Source organism: Scyliorhinus torazame, chromosome 11 (assembly GCF_047496885.1).
Source record: "Scyliorhinus torazame isolate Kashiwa2021f chromosome 11, sScyTor2.1, whole genome shotgun sequence".
NCBI lineage: Eukaryota > Metazoa > Chordata > Chondrichthyes > Carcharhiniformes > Scyliorhinidae > Scyliorhinus > Scyliorhinus torazame.
Genome location: NC_092717.1, coordinates 222,386,685 through 222,407,665, shown reverse-complemented (window position 1 = coordinate 222,407,665; position 20,981 = coordinate 222,386,685). Strand labels below are relative to the sequence as shown.

Sequence of the window (20,981 nt, the reverse complement as noted above, 5' to 3'; positions counted from 1 at the left end):
CCTATCTACTCTGTCCAGCCCCCTCATGATTTTGAATATCTCTGTCAAATCTCCTCTCAGCTGCCTTCTCTCCGAGGAGAACCTCTCCGACCTTTCCTGACAACTGAAGTTTCACGACTGGGGTAGCTGTTCCATAAAACTCCCTCCCTGAACCCCCCTGAACCCTTGCCTTGAAATGGAACACCAAAGTTGGGAGTTGAGATCATTTGAATCTTTCAAATGTATGCATTCTTCAAACAATTTACTGTACTGTGTGTTTGAGCCATTATGGTTTCCAGCAGTCTTAGTCACATACACACACACACACACACGCACGCACGCACGCACATACACACACTCACAATGATGGGCCTGGGTCATTATATTGATGAGTTCTTTCATACTTCCAGCCCAAATGAATTTGAAAGGCAACATCAGATGTTGGAAATTCAGACTTTTTTATTGACGGGTAAGTTATCTCTTACACTGAACCCTAAAGACATCCATGACAGTATTCAGTTTCAACAATATCTCAATATTTTCCAAAAATTATCAATACTGTACACAGACAGTCGAACTGTTACAATAATTTAGTTAAAAATGCTTTTTCCCTAGTTAATGCAAGAAACACCAATAATTAAAATACAGTACATGATTAACCTCACAACTTCATTACAGTGGATTCTTCGTCATTTTGTTCCTCATATTTATGAGTGATGTTGGGGTACAGTAGCTATATACATGCACTAAAGTGCTATGGACCCAATGGCATGCAAGTCAAGTATTGTACCATCATACATCTAACTTATTAAGACTGTCCGTATCTCTCCTCTTTTTCTGCCTTTTGCTCTAGCAAAAGAAAATTAAAAAATCTATTCGATAAAATTTATTTTTCTTGTCCCTACATGTGTACGATGCAGCTCGCTCTCATCGAGTGCACTGTCGACTCCTCGCATTGAAACTAATGCTTCAATCAATATAAAGCACTTTACAAATTCTCACTGGCATCAAATGTAGAATAAAATTAATGCTTTATAAAATAATATTAGGACTATTTTACATGAAAAACAATACAGTGCAATGTAAAAGAAAGGCAGCCCAAATTACTGAGAGACCACTCAAACCCCTTCAACATCTCAGGATTCTGATTTTGTTCTCTTCTTCCCCTTATATAGAGTCTACTTTATACAGGCAAATACCTAGACACTATAACCATCATATTGAGGTGTGCAACGCTGTATGGCAACACTGTGGATACTAACGTAAGCAATTAATTACAAGACTTTGTTGATATAATAGTTAAAAATTTTATTGAAGATAATACTGTGTAACTTTTTTTTGCATTTACTGCAATTTTTCACTGGAAAATAAAAATTCCCCCACTTGACCTGGCCTAATGCCCACATGCAACCTTCAAGGATGGCGAGGCAATCCAAGCTGTAGACGTCTCCACAGCCGCCGTTACATCCATTGCAGCTCGGTGGTCAGCCAAACAGGAGGCGCGTTGACTGGGCGGGGCCAACCGTGCGAATTGCCGTCTCTTCCCCCTTCCCCACTGGTGGGACGTGAACGTGACCTGCAGCTAATGGTCTGGTCCTAGAGACACAGGCAAACCCATCCCGACTGTCATCTCACCTCTGGTTAACAAGCAGCCCTGTGTTCTCCGCCTCTGTCAGGAGCTCAGTGCTGTAACCACTGGGTTTCCAGCTGCCAGGAAAACTAGACTGAATGCATATGGCATGGATCGAAAATTTTACTGGGCTTCTTCCTGTAAGCAGCAGAGAAAAAAGTACATCCTCACTGAACGTTTTAAATGGTGGAAGAAAGGGAAGCGGGAGGAGGCCGCTTCTGGTCTTTACTGCAATACATTTCAAAAGACTGTCTGCTATCCACAGTGGCTAATTAAAAATAACAGAGATTCCTAAACAATTGTTCTCCAATCAAAGAAATCTCCACCTTTATGGCCAAAGGGTGCCGACTGGTCTCAATTTGCAGTACGGACATATCCGTTGTTTTACAACTCTGCATTTACATCGCCATTTCTGATCGGTCGAATCCTTGGATCTTCAGTTGCTGACTAGGGTCAGCCACTTTGTAGAGCTGCTGTGACTGCGAATTATTGACCCGTGGATCACACACTCTTGTGCTCTGTTGCACGTGCTTCACCGCTTCTGGCTTCCCCGGCACAAACTGAATCCCCGGAGGACAAGGACCGGGAAGCAGAGGGGGAGTGTGAAGCCCATCGTGATGGTGGACGCTGGTTGGCTGGCCTGGCAGGGCGTGAGAAGCAGGGTTCTAGTGGTGGAGCTACTGAGGACCAAGGCAACTCCTTGTAATCAGGAAACAGAAGAAAAAGGTAAGGTTAGAACATAGCAATGGCGGAAAAACAATTAGAAGTCTTTTCAATCAGGTCTATCATCAGCTTAAATCAGCTCTCGCTGTCTCTTTCACCTCAGCGGATTCTCACTGACGTGTAGCCAGGAACATGTGCTGAGAACCCCATGTTTACCACTGGTGATCTAGACCGTACTTCACAGATATAAATGGATTCGTGGGGCAAGATTTTAACTCACTCAAAAACCTCCACTTGTACAGTTAAAATTGAGTCAACAATCCAAGTCAATTAAACAAATGATTGGAAGGGCAATTAAGAATTATTCTGGCACTGTGATAAAGAGTAGATTTCAAATTCATAGATGTGAGCTTCTGAGCTCAGCTAGGCTTGTTCAATGATAACTGCTCACTCAATCTCACTTATTGCAATCAGGCCAACACACAGCGTAATATAACATAGGCATTTTCATTAACAATTAATCCAATCCTTTCTGAGTTTTTCCACAGAAATCTTGTTTCAGTAGTCTGCATGACAAATCATTCCCAATGTCCAATCATTGAATGCCTTTTTAAAATTAGGGCTGAAGCACAGAGGACTTGTATATTCTCATGAGATCTGACGACCATAATATTCAATTGCTCTTTAGCCAGAAAGATGATGGATGGAAAAATATCCTGGACAGTTGAATTTGATTGATGTAACCTGCGTGAGACCGTGGGGCGAGGAATCATTTTCCTGAACAGCAAGCAGTGATTGAAGGACTGGAAAATTAGCACCGCACCCCACCCACTCGTTATTCGCATTCAAACATGAAGGCTGGCTATTTGGGGATGGTACTGTATGGCTGGCCATGACACTATGCTGCAGCTAGAGGAAGTGCCTTTAGGAGGAGAGGAGAGACAAACCCCAAATATTGAGCAAGTAGAAATATTTGGAATCTGAAAAATATCCGACTGGCTGACAGAATGATTTGGTTGTGTGTTTGTTGCAATCTCTTTGGAGCCTTCAAACTCTGGTGAAGTCAAGGAACCCGCTTGATTAGCACGCCATCCAACATCTGAAACAGTGAAACCAGCATGGAGCATCGAGAAGATTCACCGCATTAACGCGGGAAAACTCCTTCAACAGCACCTTCGAAACTTGCAATATCTATCGCCTAGAAAGAGAGGGTAGCAGGTACACGAGAACACCATGATCTGAAAGTTCCCCTCCGAGACACACCATTTTATTTTCCCAAGGGGTGCAGGCGTCATTGGCGAGGCCAGCATTTATTGCCCATCCCTATTTGCCCTTGAGAAGGGGGCGGTGAGCTGCTTCTTGAACCGCTGCAGTCCACGTGGTGCAGGTGCACCCACTGTGCTGTCAGGGAGTGAGTTCCTGGACTTTGACCCAGCGTCAGTGAAGGAACGGCTGATACATTTACAAGACAGGGTGTGAGTGACTTGGAGGGGAACTTCCAGGTGGTGGCGTTCCCAAGTATCTGCTGCTCTTGTCCTTCTAGATGGTAGTGGTCGTGGCTTTGGAAGGTTTTGCCGAAGCAGCCCTTGGTGAGTTATTGCAGTGCATCTTGTAGATGGTACACACGGCCATGTGGTGGACAGAGGGGCAAAGGTTGACAAGGAATATGAGGGCCCATGGGGGTGGGGCTGAGGTGGCATGGATGTCCATGAGGAGTGTGGGGGGAGGGGGGGGAGTAGTTAGAGGGCTGTATTATGTTGTAGTTTTTAAAAAATGTTGATACAGTGCCATTGTACTGAGGCTGGCCTTTCACCCTGTCCGTCTCCACTCCTGGCATCCTCTGTACTCACTCCAGAGCATCCAGACCAAGTTCCAGGGAAACCTGCCAGCCCGGAATGAAAATCTGATGTTCGGTTGGACATTCTTAGAAGTCGGCTTCACGGAGATGGGAATTCTCCAACTCTTTATTCTCTCAGGGCGGCACGGTAGCGCAGTGGTTAGCACTACTGCCTCACAGCGCCAGGGACCCAGGTTCCATTCCGGCCTCGGGAGACTGTCCGTGTGGAGTTTGCAATTTCTCCCCGTGTCTGCGTGGCTTTTTTCCGGTTTCCTCCAACTGTCCAAAGATGTGTGGGTTAGGTGGATCGGACATGCTAAATTGCCCCTTAATGTCCAAAACGTTAGGTGGGGTTACTGAGTTATGGGGGTAGGGTCAGGGCATGGGCATGGGCCTAGGTAGAGTACTCTTTCCAAGGGTCAGTGCAGATTCGATCGGCCGAATGGCCTCCTTCTGCACTGTACAGATTCTATGATTCTTCCATTCTTTGCCACTGATCTGTGGGTGGAAATCTAGGCATAAGTCACTGCCTGGTTTCACCGAGACCCAACAGAAATCGGAATTCTTCTGTGCCAAAGTCAGGTTTTTATTCAGATCCATTGGACAGAAGAATAATTAAGGAGCTATGTCAGAAATTGGGTAGATTTATTCCAAAAATACAAAATATAATTCTGATCAAGCCGTTCGAGACAAGCTCGATAAAATATGTTTAAAGGAATTTGGGGCACTAGATAAAAGATTTTTTAGTTCTTGGCAGTAGGAAAATGAGTTATGAGTTATGGATGTCCACCTACCTATCATAGAACATAGAACATACAGTGCAGAGTGCTTCTCCTTTAGATTACAAACCATCAGTGTACTGGTTACAACCTGCCATGTAACCAGCCACAATAATGACTGGAAACACTCAGCAGGTCAGGTCAGTCGGTGTCTATGGAGCGAATCGACAGGTGCCCATCTCAAACGTTAAAACAACCTTTCTGCCGCAGATGTTAATCGACCTGTGGAGTGTTTCCAGTATTTATTGGTAACGGTTATATGCTAGATATTGGCCAGGATATGAATAATTTGTAATCTAAAGGACTGATGGGTTAACAAATTTACTTCACTTGCATTTTTTTTTGCTTCTTATTTGGTTTCCTGAAGGAGGATTTTTGACAGAAATCTTTGGATCCTCGCTGTCTTCAGGGGATGTCCCGGAGGACTGGAGAATAGCCAATGTTGTTCCTCTGTTTAAGAAGGGTGGCAGGGATAATCCCGGGAACTACAGGCCGGTGAGCCTTACTTCAGTGGTAGGGAAATTACTGGAGAGAATTCTTCGAGACAGGATCTACTCCCATTTGGAAGCAAATGGACGTATTAGTGAGAGGCAGCACGGTTTTGTGAAGGGGAGGTCGTGTCTCACTAACTTGATAGAGTTTTTCGAGGAGGTCACTAAGATGATTGATGCAGGTAGGGCAGTAGATGTTGTCTATATGGACTTCAGTAAGGCCTTTGACAAGGTCCCTCATGGTAGACTAGTACAAAAGGTGAAGTCACACGGGATCAGGGGTGAACTGGCAAGGTGGATACAGAACTGGCTAGGCCATAGAAGGCAGAGGGTAGCAATGGAGGGATGCTTTTCTAATTGGAGGGCTGTGACCAGTGGTGTTCCACAGGGATCAGTGCTGGGACCTTTGCTCTTTGTAGTATATATAAATGATTTGGAGGAAAATGTAACTGGTCTGATTAGTAAGTTTGCAGACGACACAAAGGTTGGTGGAATTGCGGATAGCGATGAGGACTGTCTGAGGATACAGCAGGATTTAGATTGTCTGGAGACTTGGGCGGAGAGATGGCAGATGGAGTTTAACCTGGACAAATGTGAGGTAATGCATTTTGGAAGGGCTAATGCAGGTAGGGAATATACAGTGAATGGTAGAACCCTCAAGAGTATTGAAAGTCAAAGAGATCTAGGAGTACAGGTCCACAGATCACTGAAAGGGGCTACACAGGTGGAGAAGGTAGTCAAGAAGGCATACGGCATGCTTGCCTTCATTGGCCGGGGCATTGAGTATAAGAATTGGCAAGTCATGTTGCAGCTGTATAGAACCTTAGTTAGGCCACACTTGGAGTATAGTGTTCAATTCTGGTCGCCACACTACCAGAAGGATGTGGAGGCTTTAGAGAGGGTGCAGAAGAGATTTACCAGAATGTTGCCTGGTATGGAGGGCATAAGCTATGAGGAGCGATTGAATAAACTCGGTTTGTTCTCACTGGAACGAAGGAGGTTGAGGGGCGACCTGATAGAGGTATACAAAATTATGAGGGGCATAGACAGAGTGGATAGTCAGAGGCTTTTCCCCAGGGTAGAGGGGTCAATTACTAGGGGGCATAGGTTTAAGGTGAGAGGGGCAAAGTTTAGAGTAGATGTACGAGGCAAGTTTTTTACGCAGAGGGTAGTGGGTGCCTGGAACTCACTACCGGAGGAGGTAGTGGAGGCAGGGACGATAGGGACATTTAAGGGGCATCTTGACAAATATATGAATAGGATGGGAATAGAAGGATACGGACCCAGGAAGTGTAGAAGATTGTAGTTTAGTCGGGCAGTATGGTCGGCACGGGCTTGGAGGGCCGAAGGGCCTGTTCCTGTGCTGTACATTTCTTTGTTCTTTGTTCTTTGAGGAGACTGTACCCTTGCCAGGACGTCACTCTCGGTGGGCAATCGGAGATTTATTATTACTCCGGCGGTTTGAGGTGCGCAAAAAATACATGATTGAACTTTTTAATGCTTTCAGTTGGTGCGCCGAAAAATGAACCTGTCTGGCAAGCCAGTCAATGGAACAGAGGAAGAAATAATGATGATCCGACAGTGTGAACTGCAGTTCGAAATAACTGCACTAAAACATCTGGCACATAATGGGAAGTAGCAGGATGGCTATTAATTCGGAAAATCAGCAGAGAGCAGATTCCTTTTTTGGAGGAGAGAGATTTATTATGGGGCCTGTGCTCCCCCCATTCAAGCGTCTCTCACATCAACGAGGGAAGGAAGCTGCAAATGCTGCCTGCAGGATTTGGAACTGGAGGAAGGTCAGGAAAGGTACATCAGACCTCAGTGAATCCAGGCAAAGCAAGGATATTTCACGATAGGCACCTTCTCCAGCTACTCATATAAAGAATTTCTAACAGATGAATCCTTTCATGCTGGTTGATCTGAACAGTTTGGGACCTGGCTGCATGTTGCCAAAGTAAATCCAGGGCACAGAATGCTGACCTTGAAGGGAGAATTAAAAGATACACAAGTTAAAGGCATATATCTACCCTGATAAATCTAAAAGGGGATTCATGCAAATAAAATTAATTCCCTGTTTGAATCTGAAATTGTGCAGCTGCGCGACATAATCACGATCCTATATATTTTCATTGCCTCTGTAATTTTGTTTGCCTGCACGGCAAGTTGGCATATAATTGATGGGAACAGACACATATTGTTGTTAGCGTATCTTCACACCTGTGTACTTTTAAAAAAAACCTTTGGGGAATAGTGGGGGAGGTGGTGGAAGGATTCCCGAGCTGATTATCAGCCCGTTGAATCACGCTGAATGCTCCTTCTGTAGCCATCAAGTTCTGGCATTGGTCTCGAACCTGGAGCTGCTGGTCCAGTGGTAGGGGCGTTAACACTGCACCACGAGGCTTCCGAGTGGACACAGACTGGTCCCAAGCAACTCAGCAATGGCTTCTTTTGAAGAGGCAACCATAGAAATCGCTGGCTGGGAAACGTTGAAGGCGGTAAAACGTGAGGCTTCAGCTGACCTCAGAGGTCATACCACAATATTCACATCATGTTATGTGACTCTTACACTGACCATTAAGTGACTCTGACACATTTGTGTCCTGCAGATTTTAGCAGCAGGATAAAACCAAACAGCAGATAATTCAGTCTATTAGCTGGTTGAACTCCTCTGGGAAAAACTTAATTTTGTGAACCACCAAAATCATTAAAATCTGTAAAGAGCTAATCACTTTATATAGCGATTTCTTTTCATCACCTTCAACCGTGTCCCATTATAGCATTGCCAGGTCAAGCAGATCGTAACTGCATTGAAAGGTATCCTAGATTTACTCTAAGCCAATCTGATGTGGGTGCTGGTTGTGAGTCATAAAGGTACCTGAACCATTCAGCATCAATCCTAAACTAGATCGTCAAGATAAACCTCAGCCCTGACACCTGGAGCAATGAAAATGAAAATCGCTTATTGTCACAAGTAGGCTTCAAATGAAGTTACTGTGAAAAGCCCCTAGTCGCCACATTCCGGCGCCTGTTCGGGGAGGCTGGAACAGGAATTAAACCGTGCTGCTGGCCTGCCTTGGTCTGCTTTAAAAGCCAGCGATTTAGCCCTGCGCTAAACCAGCCCCTAAACTCAGCAATGAGATTTTCTGTCATGTGTCATCCGGAGACTCCTGGGATGGCAGGATTGTCATATGAGGAGCAATTCAGCTGACTGGGCCTGTATTCACTTGGATTTGAGAAGACTGTGAGGCGCTCGCACTGAAATATGTGAAACTCTGACAGGGCTAGACAGATATTTTGCAGGGATCATGTTGCTGAGGGAAGGAACTAGAACAAGGGGTCACAATCTCAGGATACGGTAACGGTAAAGTTGCCATCGTCCCAGATGTCCACAGGCTGATTTCCCCTTTGAGGGGGAGAGCTGACTGGTGGTGGTTTAACCTGAGGATCACCGCACCTCAGACGAGGGGGAAAGGTTGAGAAGGTGAGGCCTTCATGAATAATCTGCTGGTGTCGCTCTGCATCATGAACCAGCTGTCGTGCCAACTGAGCTAAACCGGCCCTCAATATGGGAGTACAGAGGATGCAGGGTAGGCCATTTAAGACTGAGATGAGGAGAAATTCCTTCACTCAGCGAGTAGTGAACTGTAGAATTCCTTACCACATAAGGCTGTGTGGGCCAAATCACCGAGTGTATTTAAGAAAGAAATAGATAGATTTCTCAACACTATAGATTTTCAGGGGTATGGGGAGAGAGCGGGAGTATGTTGTTGAGATAGAGGTAAAGTTCGATGGGCTGAATGGCCTACTCCTGCTCCCGTTTTCCTGCCCCTATTTTCTATTGTGCGGGATCGGCCAGGCACATTAGTAATTTATTAGTTTGCTTCTGCAAGTAAAATGTCAGTCAGCGGCCGGGGATCTGTAGATGTGGATGACCGATAAGCTGATTCGTGTCATGGTGACCGTCTGAAAATCAATGGGAGACCGATGCTCTGATACAGGCCACTTCGTGAAGGCCAGCCCATTTCAGGCAGTGCTGAGGCTCACACATTGTCTGGGAGTGGGAGGAACGTGGCAGTGGGAAACGGAATGCACTCAGGAGCAGAGTGAGTCCAGTCTGGCATTGGCCTACTGTTGTTTTCTCAAGACATAAGAACCACTCCTATTCCTTCTGACTGCACTAAGATTGCCATTCCTGCAAGTTCTGGGGACGTTTTTGTTCAGGAGTTTCCAGCAGTCCGATAGTTATGTTTCTCAGGATCTAGAAATCTTAGCTTACAAAGCATGATGTCTGACTGGTCTAAACAAATTTGGACATCTGAGTGGAAGGTGAATGCATGATTCTCATTAAATATTGAAATGAAGCCTGCACTCTTTTCAGGTGACTGCCAACCAAACTCAAGAAGCTTGACACCATCTAGGACAAAGCAGTCTGTTTGATGAACACACCATCCATCAGGAAGCACTGCAGCAACTCACTCAGGCTGTTTTGGCAGTGCCGCGTAGACTCAAGACCTCAATCACCTGGAAGGACAAATATAGCAGGTGCATAGGAACACTAAGTTCTCCTTGAAGTTACACACGTCTGTGTGTATATCTCCACTCCATCATTGTTGCTAGGTCAAAATCCTGGACTTCCCTACAAAACTCATCAAGGCTCCTTAGGGAGCGCCTTCCAAACCCATGACCACTACTATCTAGAAGGACAAGAGATACATGGGAACACCTCCACTTGGAGGTTCCCACCAAGTCACTCACCGTCCTGATTTATATATCACCATTCCTTCACTGTCTCGGGGTCAAAATCCTGGAACTCCCTCCCTCATAGCACAGTGGGTGTACCTGCACCTCAGGTACTGCAGTAGTTTAAAAAGGCAGCTCACTACCACCTTCTCAAAGGCAAATAGGGATGGGCAATAAATGCTGGCCTAACCAGCCATGTCCACGTCCTGTAAATTAGTTTTAAAATAACGTTTTGGCAGCACATTCACCTGACGGACTGCAGTTTCAGGAAAACAGACCACCATCATCTTGTCAAAGCAATTAAGATTGGGCAATAATACAGACCGTCCTGGAGATTCTGAGATTGAATTCTACAACATCCTTTACCCTACATGCTCATCTTCCCCTGTAGACCTCATTTATGGTGGTTATTTTGATTTTAGGTCATAAGTGCAAAAAAGTGTCAAATCAGCCACCTGGAGCCATAGAATACCTACAGTGGAGAAAGATGCCATTCGGCCCATCTGGTCTGCACCGACCCCCTGAACGAGCACCATACCTAGGCCCACTCCCCCACCCTATCCCCGTAAACCATAACCCCACCTAACCTGCACATCTTTGGACTGTCGGAGAAAACCAGATCACCAGGAGAAAACCCACACAGCCACATGGAGAAAGTTCAAACTCCTCACAGACAGTCACCCGAAGGTAGGAATTGACCCTGGGTCCCTGGCATTGTGAGGCTGCAGTGCTGACCACTGTGTCACCATGCTGCCCCCTATTTAATATCTCCTTATATACTTGGAACAGGTTGCAGATTTTTTCAATTAAGGAGCAACGTAGCATGGCCAATCCACCTATTCTGCACATCTTTGGGTTGTGGAGGTGAGACCAAGCAGACATGGGGAGAATGTGCAAACTCCTCACGGGCAGTGACCCGGGTCTGGGATTGAACCTGGGTCCTCAGTGCCGTGAGGCAGCAGTGCTAACCACTGTGCCACTGTGTCACCCCCGGTTTAACATCTCCTTATGTGCTTGGAACAGGTTGCATTGGTGAACTCAATGGAAATGAAAATGGGTGGTGGTATATCATCTGTTTTGCATCGTCACCCATAATAAGAATCACCTCCTTTAACCTAATCCAATCATACATTCCTCTATATTCACGCTTTATTTCTCCCTTGTTCCTTTCAATTTTGGTGTGTCCCATGTTGTGAACATTCGTTTTGGTTCTCTAAATCAAACTAAAATGGTTTTACCAATTCAGCAAAAGAAAAGGGGGGGTGCCGGCCATCAGTGATTGCTTCATAGCTCTGAAAAATTGATATACATCATCAAACCAGTGCAAAATATAGATGGTAAAACATGCTGCATCTGTGAAGATCGGAACAAAATACAAAACCTTTTGTAATCACCAGCAGCTGACAACAGCCATTACATATGGCTGGTTTAGCACACTGGGCTAAATCGCTGGCTTTTAAAGCAGACCAAGGCAGGCCAGCAGCACGGTTCGATTCCCATACCAGCCTCCCCGAACAGGCACCGGAATGTGGCGACCAGGGGCTTTTCACAGTAACTTCATTGAAGCCTACTTGTGACAATAAGTGATTTTCATTTTTTTTTTCATAGCAAGAGACAACATTGGGCAAGGTAAATTGTACAATAGTGTGCAGAGGGACTATCAACATGCCAGTCTCTGATTAGAGCCCAGCATATAGGTGGAACAGACTCTCCAAATGTCTGAACTATGCCAAGGTCACATTTTTGTGAAATAAATCTAAATTGGTCTAGGTCAGGCCATTCTGGATTCAGTGCTTCCCCCTCGAACATTATCCCCTCTAAATCATCGGCCAACATCAACGGGCTAAACTAGAAATGAAAACCTGTGTTTGAGACCCTAAATTTGTCCATTAAACGGTTTTATCAAGCTGTCAATTAAGTTGCCTTTTAAAACTTAAATTCCGCAATAGACCACAATCCGGCTAGGCAGACGGTACATCGCACAGTAACACTGATTTACAAATCTTATGTAGCTGCACTGTAATCTGAGTCATGGGCCCACTGTTGCACTTAATACCAACACTTTTCATTCTCAAAGCAATGTGATATGGTGAACTTTGCTTTACAAACGCTCGGCAGTAAGAGGCAAAGTGGCACTGCCTTCAAATGAAAATTCCTTCTGTTTGAGGAGGCGAAGAATCAGGCAAGGTTTTTGTCAAATTGCCACGATCACAGGACGATAAGCTTGAACTTAAATAGTATTACCCGTCATGTGTTTGTATGCAAATAAAGTAAGATTTTAAGATGGTGTCATATTTCTTTAAATTTGCAGATTACCATCACCAAAATTAAGAAGATTTATTACATCTTAAAAAATCACAATGATGGGACTCATTTCTCTTGCAAGATTCAACAGCTGCAGTTTATCAATTAGGATGGATGGAAATATGAAACCCAAAGTGAAGAATTGTATAATTTCTGCGTGTTTTTCAACCTGAATTCTCAATAATGTGCTATTCATTGAAGAAGGGGCTCAGTTAAGGTCTTGGCAGCAATATTGTGATATAGGAGTGCCTTATTGCTTTTTAATACTTATTCTGGGACTCTGACTTGAAAAAGGCTGTATTCCTTTTTTGTCTTGTGCTTAAAGAAGGCTGGTAGATGGCATGGCCAATGCGTGGTCAAATATGCCACACAATAAACCCAAAGACATTACTAGAGTGATTTGTATACTTCCTGAGAGGGACTCTAAGTACAAAGTTCTGGAGGGGGGGCCAGTTTAGCTAAACTAGTACCCTGGTTGGGAGTCTAGAACCAGGGGACATCATTTCAAAATAAAGGTGATGCCACTTTGGACCGAGATGAGGAGAAATTTCTTTCCCCAGAGAGTTGCGAATCTTTGGAATTCTCTACCCCAGAGGGCTGTGGGAGCTCAGTCCTTGAGCATGTTTAAAGCAGAGATTGATAGTATTCTGATTAACAGTAACGTAAAGGGTTATGGAGAGAGTGGGTGCAAAAGGCATTGAAGTGTCCAATTGGCCATTATTGTACTAAATGGTAGAGCTCGATGGGCTGAATGGCTTACTCCTACATTCCTATTCTTATATTCCTAAACTGACTTGTTGATATTGCTCGTCAAATTGCTTAATTTTGGTCTCTCAAACATCTTTCTCACTGAAGATACGGGAGTAAAGAAATTGGACGCTGAAGTAACATGTGCCTTTGAGATCAACATCAACAGATGGGTGGGCAATAGATCAGTGCACTTTTCGCAGAATGAGAGGCGATCGAATGATATTCCAGGTCAGTCCTGCGTTTTGAATGCAGCAAAGCTCTGCAACAGCAAATGAATTGATGACTTGTTTTTGACGGTGATGGCTGAGGGAAGGATTCTTGACCAGGGCACCAAGAAAAACTCTTCTGCTCATCTTCAAATGGGGCCATACAATGCTTTAGGCCCACTTTAGCAGGTAGACAGGGGTCTCCCATTTATGATGGAACCTCTGGCAATGCAGCACTCCCTCAATGCTGCATGGAGGTGTCAGTCTAGTTTATTCCCTCGAAACCACAATGCAACTTGAACTCACAACTTTAAAATGTGCACTTCAAACAGTCTTGGGACATCACCACTCCCATCCAGGAGTGATACCTTTCTTTATTCTTTCACGGGATGTGGGCATCGTTAGCGAGTCCAGCATTGCTGCCCATCCCTATTTGTCCTTTAATTGGATGGCGGCTGGCTTGTTCGGTCATTTCAGAGGGCGGTTAAGAGTCGACCACATAATAATAATCGCTTATTGTCACAAGTAGGCTTTAATTAATTTACTGTGAAAAGCCCTTAGTCGCCACATTCCGGTGCCTGTTCGGGGAGGCCGCTACGGGAAATGAACCCGCGCTGCTGGCCTTGTTTTGCATTACAAGCCAGCTGTTTAGCCCAATGTGCTAAACGAGCCCCCATTGCTGTGGATCTGGAGTCACATGTAGGCCAGACCAGGTAAGGATGGCAGATTTCCTTCCCTAAAGGACATGAGCAAACCAGGTGGGGTTTTACAACAATCTGTGTTCGTTTCATGGTCACCACTACTTTATATTCCATATTTATTAATTGAATTCAAATTGAATTCAGCTGCCGCGGTGGGATTTGAATCTGTGTCCCTCACAGCATTAGATTGGGCTTCTGTGATTAGTAATCTAGTGACATTCCCATAACAGCCCCATTGCCCCAAATAATGTGATGCCAAGTTTAAAATGTATATATCTAGCCGCCTCTTGAATATATTCAAAGTTTTAGCATCAACTACTTCCTGTGGTAATGAATCCCACAGACTCACTATTCTTTGTGTGAAGAAATGTCTCCTTATATCTGTCCGAAATGGTCTACTCTGAATCCTGAGACTGTGACCCCGGGTTCTGGACACACCCATCATTAGTAACATCTTCCCTGCATCGACCCTGTCCAGTCCCGTTAAAATTTTATAAGTCTCTTTGAGATCCCTCCTCATTCTTCTGAACTTCAACTATAACAATCCTAACCTAGTCAATCTCTCCTCATATGACAGTCCCGCCATCTCTGGAATCAGTCTGGTAAACCTCCGCTCGAGAGCAAGGACAGATCTATCTTCAGAGAAGCCAGAATGTTAGGTGGAAAGTAATTCTGCTGGACTTCCCCACTCTATTTTCCCATTTGAACAAAGAACAAAAGAACAAAGAAAAGTACAGCACAGGAACAGGCCCTTCGGCCCTCCAGGCCCGTGTCGACCATGCTGCCCGTCTAAACTAAAATCGTCTACACTTCCTGGGTCCGTATCCCTCTATTCCCATCCTATTCATGTATTTGTCAAGATGCCCCTTAAATGTCACTATCGTCCCTGCTTACACCACCTCCTCCAGCAGCGAGTTCCTGGCACCCACTACCCTCTGTGTAAAAAACTTGCCTCGTACATCTACTCTAAACCTTGCCCCACGCACCTTAAACCTATGTCCCCTAGTAATTGACCCAAAAGCCTCTGACTATCCACTCTGTCTATGCCCCTCATAATTTTGTAGACCTCTATCAGGTCGCCCCTCAACCTCCGTCGTTCCAGTGAGAACAAACCGAGTTTATTCAACCGCTCCTCATGGCTAATGCCCTCCATGCTAGGCAACATCCAGGTAAATCTCTTCTGCACCCTCTCTAAAGCCTCCACATCCTTCTGGTAGTGTGCCGATCAGAATTGAACACTATACTCCAAGTGTGGCCTAACTAAGGTTCTATACAGCTGCAACATGACTTGCCAATTCTTATACTCAATGCCCCGGCCAATGAAGGCAAGCATGCCGTATGCCTTCTTGACTACCTTCTTACCTTCTCCACCTGTGTTGCCCCTTTCAGTGACCTGTGGATCTGTATGCCTAGATCTCTCTGACTTTCAATACACTTGAGGGTTCTACCGTTCACTGTATATTCCCTACATGTATTAGACCTTCCAAAATGCAATACCTCACATTTGTCCGGATTAAACTCCATCTGCCATCTCTCCACCCAAGTCCCCAAACGATCTAAATCCTGCTGTATCCTTTGACAGTCCTCATCACTATCCGCAATTCCACCAACCTTTGTGTCGTCTGCAAACTTACTAATCAGACCAGTTACATTTTCCTCCAAATCATTTATGTATACTAGGAACAGCAAAGGTCCCAGCACTGATCCCTGCGGAACACCACTGGTCACAGCCCTCCAATTAGAAAAGCATCCTTCCATTGCTACTCTCTGCCTTCTATGACCGAGCCAGTTCTGTATCCACCTTGCCAGCTCACCCCTGATCCCATGTGACTTCACCTTTTGTACAAGTCTACCATGAGGGACCTTTGTCAAAAGCCTTACTGAAGTGCATATAGACAACATCCACTGCCCTACCTGCATTTGGGGCGGGGGGGGGGGGGGGGGGTGGCAGGAGACACTTCTTTTGCTTGCATGGTCCCCTGGCACAGCAAGGAGACACGTCTGGAAGAGTGGCTGGGCAATGAAATTATGGAGAATTTGTGGCACCAATTAACTCCCTTAATTTATTGCACTGGAATATTACACTAGAGTTACATTTCCATACCCCATTCTTTACATCCTTAGATGCTGAATATATTTAGTACATGTTACCAAAGATAAATTACATGTTGCGACACAGATACTCCAGGTATAGTGTGAGGATGTCTGATATGTTTAATTAAAGATAAGTCACCATTGCTTAAGTGAGGGAAGACTCCAGGTTTCAGAGGTTGAACTGGTCGTGTTGTAAGACCACCGCACCACTGAGCCTTTCTCTTCACCCCCAACTTAGGTCAGAGCAACTTGGATCTCATCCTTCTAAAACTGATAGCTCAGAAGGTTTGATGATGATGAACTTGATCAAAGATGCAAGATCCAGTTTTAACGTAACAACACAGGTAACTCATTTTTACACTAAAACCGAAGGTCTCTCCGCCGATATTAATGTAACGGATAATTCAAACATCGCTAAGGTTGTTAACAAAGAACTTACAGCAGTGAGGCAGGCAGGGTTAGAGTCCCCAGGGGGTGGTTAGTAAGAGAGTTTGGCTCTGGACAGAACAGACAGGAGAAGATGAGTAAGACAAGATAAAGAGCAATAGTTACATTGACACAGTTGTTATTAAACAGAAAGACTTGCATTTTTGTGTGGAGCCTTCCCAAAAGCATTTTAGTACCCATGAAGTACATTCGAGGTATAGTCACTGTTGTAATGTAGGAAATAAGGCCAATTTGCACACAGGAAGCTCCCACAAACAGTAATGTGACAATGACCAGATAATCTGTTTCTTTTGTGGTCTTGATCGAGGAATAAATATTGGTCAGGACGCTGGAGAAAATTCCCCAGCTCTTGTTTGGGATAGTGCGAAGGAATCTTTAAAATCCAACCACAAGGGTAGTTGTGGCCTCATCCCAAAAAATAAAATGGTACCTTTGACTCTATAGCAATCCCTCAGACCTGCGCTGAAGTGCCAGGCTAGACTTTTGTGCTCAAGTGCCTGGATTGGGACTTGAACCTACAACCTGCTGACTCAGAAGTGAGTAGGACCAAGCCACAGCTGGGATAATGATACTGAATCCTGAGGGCTGTGGATAGTAACATTACAGAACCTTCTCCAAATAGGTCAGTCACAGAGGGAGAAACAGATACTCGGACAACTTGTTAGGGCTTGCAAATTTTCCTCACTGATTCAGTTGCAAAGTGGGAATTTCCAACATGAGCCACCTGTTGTTTACAGCTGCTTTATAATTTCGTGGTGGCTTACTGTTCACTAACCCAAAATCAATCGACAAAGGAAGCATCTGGTTTGGCCGAATTGTCTCCGATCTGCTGCTTTGGATGTGATGAGGTTTAACAAATTCACTGTGGATCTCGCCATCAAACCAGAATTGAAGATCTCGACGTATGCTGACTGCACATAGGCCATTTGAATTTCATACAACAGCTCCCATCGATCTAACCACAAGTCATATAAACCCACAGACTATATACCAAAGGTCATAACTCAAAAAAAACAGATGAAAAATATTAATTTGATGTAAAATTTCACATATAAATAGATCATACATTGCAAATATAGTAAGACCAATCATTTTAAAGATTTTCTTGTCTTCGTTGTTGATAAGTCATTCATGGTGAAAAGCCTTGCCTAAGGCACATCTGAATGCAGTTCTATTCTTCTTGTAAGGGAAGCTGGCAGGAAGGATGGAACCAGCACAACAGGTGCACCCACTTGATGGCCAAAATTGATCCCGAGGGAAAAGGTCACCATAAAAAGGATCAGAGCGGCCAGCCTCGGAGACAGTGACTCTGAAGCTTGGTGTGGCAGAGTGCTCTGGCATCGTATGTAGAAAGATTTACCAGAAGAGTCCATTTGACCCAGCTGGTCCATACCGTTGTTCGTGCTACACACAAGCTTCCTTCTACACCACTTCACCTCACATTAACATGTCCTTCTAATCCTTGCTCCCTCATGTGCTTAATTTGCTTTCTGTTACCGATTAAATTTGCTTCCACTATTTCTCGTGGAGGCGAGTTCCAAGTTCTAACCACTTTTTTTGTTGGATTTATTTCACTGTCTCGCAAATGGAAGCCACTCTTGAACTTTGTGACACTGATCCGCTCGTCCCTTCCCCTGGCCAGGATAACCTAACCCTCGGCTTTCTCTCCTTTTCCTGGGTCATTAGTGCCAAACAGAAGCTGGGTTGTGTGGGCTGCTGTTTGCCAGAGTTAAAGCTGCATTGGCCTTTTGGTGATGGTTTCTAATTTAATATTTCATTTTAAAAATAGCTTCTCCGTTTGCCCCCTAAACGAATCTCCCATTTTCACAAATCTTCAAATGGTAGGATGGGGCTTCTCACCACATCGAATCAAGGTTATTGGGATGTAAATTCTTTCACGGGATGTGGGTGGCACTGGCTAGGCCAGCATTTGTCAATCTGTAATTGCCCTTGGAAAGGTGGTAGTGAGCCGCCTTCTGAACCACTTCATTCCATGTTATGTAGGTACACCCACAGTGCTGTAAGGGAGGGAGTTCCTGGATTTTGACCCAGCGAAAGAGAAGGAACGGCGATATATTTCCAAGTCAGGATTGTGTGCGACTTGGCGAGAAAATTACAGGGGGTGGTGTTCCCATTCATCTACTGTCATCATTCCTCTAGACGATAGAGGTTGCGGGTATGGAAGGTGCTTTTGTAAAAGCCTTGGCAGTGCATCTGGTCGATGGCACACACGGCTGCCAATGTGCTTCAGTGATGAGGGGGATGGATGTTAAAGGTGGTGGATGGGGTACCAATCCTGGATGGTTTCAAGCTTCTCGAGTGTTGTTGGAGTTGCACTCATCCAGGCTCCTGACTTGTGTCTTGTAGATGGTGGACAGGCTTTAGGGAGTCAGGTGGTGAGTTACTTTCAACAGAGTTCCCAGATTCTGTTCTTTTCTTGTAGCCACAGTATTTATATGGCTAGTCCATATATGAACTTATGATGAACTGAAGGTCATTGATGAAGCAGCTGAAGATGGTTGGGCCTTGAACACTACCCTGAGGAACTCCTAACAGTGGTGTCCTGGGACTGAGATGGTTGAACTCCAATGACCGCGATCATTTTCCTTTGTGCCGGGTATGACAGCAGGCAGTGAAGATTTTACTCCCTGATTTCCCACTGACTCCAGTTATACCAAATATCAGTTTGTGGTGTTACAAGGATTGGTTTATTCTCTAACCGTACCGGCAGATGACTGGCTCTCATGTCACTGGAGATGGGGAAGTGGGGTGGGGGGTTGGTGCTTACACTACCCAGTTGGCTCTCGAGGTTTCAAACCAAACTACAGCCAAAGGTTTTAATTGAATTGTAAATGAGCTGTCAGTCTCGTAGGAACATGGGAATAGAAGTGGGCTGTTCAGCCTCTCGAGGTCGTTCTGGCATTCAGTGAGATCGTGGCTGATCTCCACCTGATTCCATTTGCGCAGCTCGATCCATACCCACCTAGACCTTGGCTGGCAGAAAGTTAGCGATCCCAGGTTGGGATTTAAAATCACCAATGGAGCTCGCATCGATTGTTTCTTGTGAGATGACACTTTATCTTCTCCCACCTGCTGTGTGGTCTCCTGTTCCCTAACTGCTCTCCTGAACGACGTGCTTCCGATATTACGGTTAAGTCTCTTTGTCATCGGCTCCTCAACAAAACAAAAAAACGTATCTTTCTCTCTCTCCACCTGATCAATTCCTTTCAAAATCCTAAAAACGTAAAACCTAAAAGTTTCCTAATTACAGGTGACTTATTTGATGGCTTGTTCTCTTTCAGTTCTGGGGATTTGCTGCGTGCAATAAAAGCAGCACCAGAATGTCAAAACATTTGTTCATGGTGGAGGGGGGGGGGGGTACACAAAATAATTCATTTCCGAATCGCTTATTCCTCCGATCAATGGGACCGAATCTCAGTTGCAGTGCTTCACTCGCCAGCGCATTTTAATTCCTGTTAACAGCTGCCAGATTTACCACCTCTCACTCTCTTGCAGCCATTTCCTGCTCTCCTTTCCTGCCACCTTTTCCTCCTACCTTCTCTGCTTCCAAAGTAATTTGAGAATACAAATGAAGTTAGCATTGTTTTCCCAAGGTCGCTCAGTGGTCCCGGGTCTAGCTATTTTGGTCAGTGCTGAGACAGCTGATCTCAGCCTGGGCGGTGCTACACTGTGGCACCAATGGCACTAGGGTCATGCAGGGGAAAACATTCAGGGCCCTAATCACTACCCAGTCACCCTTGCCGGAATAAAAACGTTGGCCTATGTGGGGGGGGGGGGGGGGCAAGATCACATGTGAACCCAGGTCTGAAATAAATCGACACATAGTCTTCCAGTCCAAGGTGAGTTGTGTCTCTCAGTGGTGCCACTGGATAAAGAGATGGAGAACTGGCAGTGTGAACCTCAGCAGCATCCGCATAGTTTTCTATCCCCTGGAGTGGCACTCGCCATGCAGTATAACAATAAGGCAGTGTAGTATGGGCACTGAGTAAAGCACTGCCACTTGGCAAAAAGCAAGTGAGATCCAACATAGAAGTGACAAATGTAGCTGATTCATGGGTTCCCCACGGATTCTGGTATGAACCAAACATATTCACCATTAAATAGCAACTGCATCATGGAGCGGACCAAGTCCAGGACCAAGGAACTACATTGTCATCAAATCCTTGGAAATGGTGGCCGGGGAAGATACAATTTTGTTCTCACTTTGTTAATGCAACACTTATGTTTGGAAGGTGTAAAAGCCGTTTGCTTTGTTTGGCATTTGGCAAATTCTCAAGCTCCGAGATCAAACCTGATTTAGAATTTAGGGCCAGCTCTGGACCTCTGGACACGTGCT

At 45.0% G+C, this 20,981-nt stretch overlaps 1 protein-coding gene across 3 annotated transcripts in view; it reads right to left on the bottom strand.

Annotated features, from left to right (window-relative positions):
- Positions 1–418: 418 nt before the first annotated feature.
- The window catches only part of LOC140385807 (microtubule cross-linking factor 1-like), a 93,629-nt gene continuing 73,066 nt past the window's right edge, over positions 419–20,981 (bottom strand). For 2 of the 3 annotated variants that reach the window (XM_072468353.1, XM_072468355.1), the window contains one exon: positions 419–2,308. In XM_072468353.1, the coding sequence (XP_072324454.1) occupies positions 2,111–2,308 (198 nt within the window). In that variant the 3' untranslated portion in view covers positions 419–2,110. Of the gene's footprint in view, positions 2,309–16,616; positions 16,675–20,981 lie in introns of all 3 variants that reach the window. The other variant, XM_072468354.1, reaches the window with a different exon arrangement.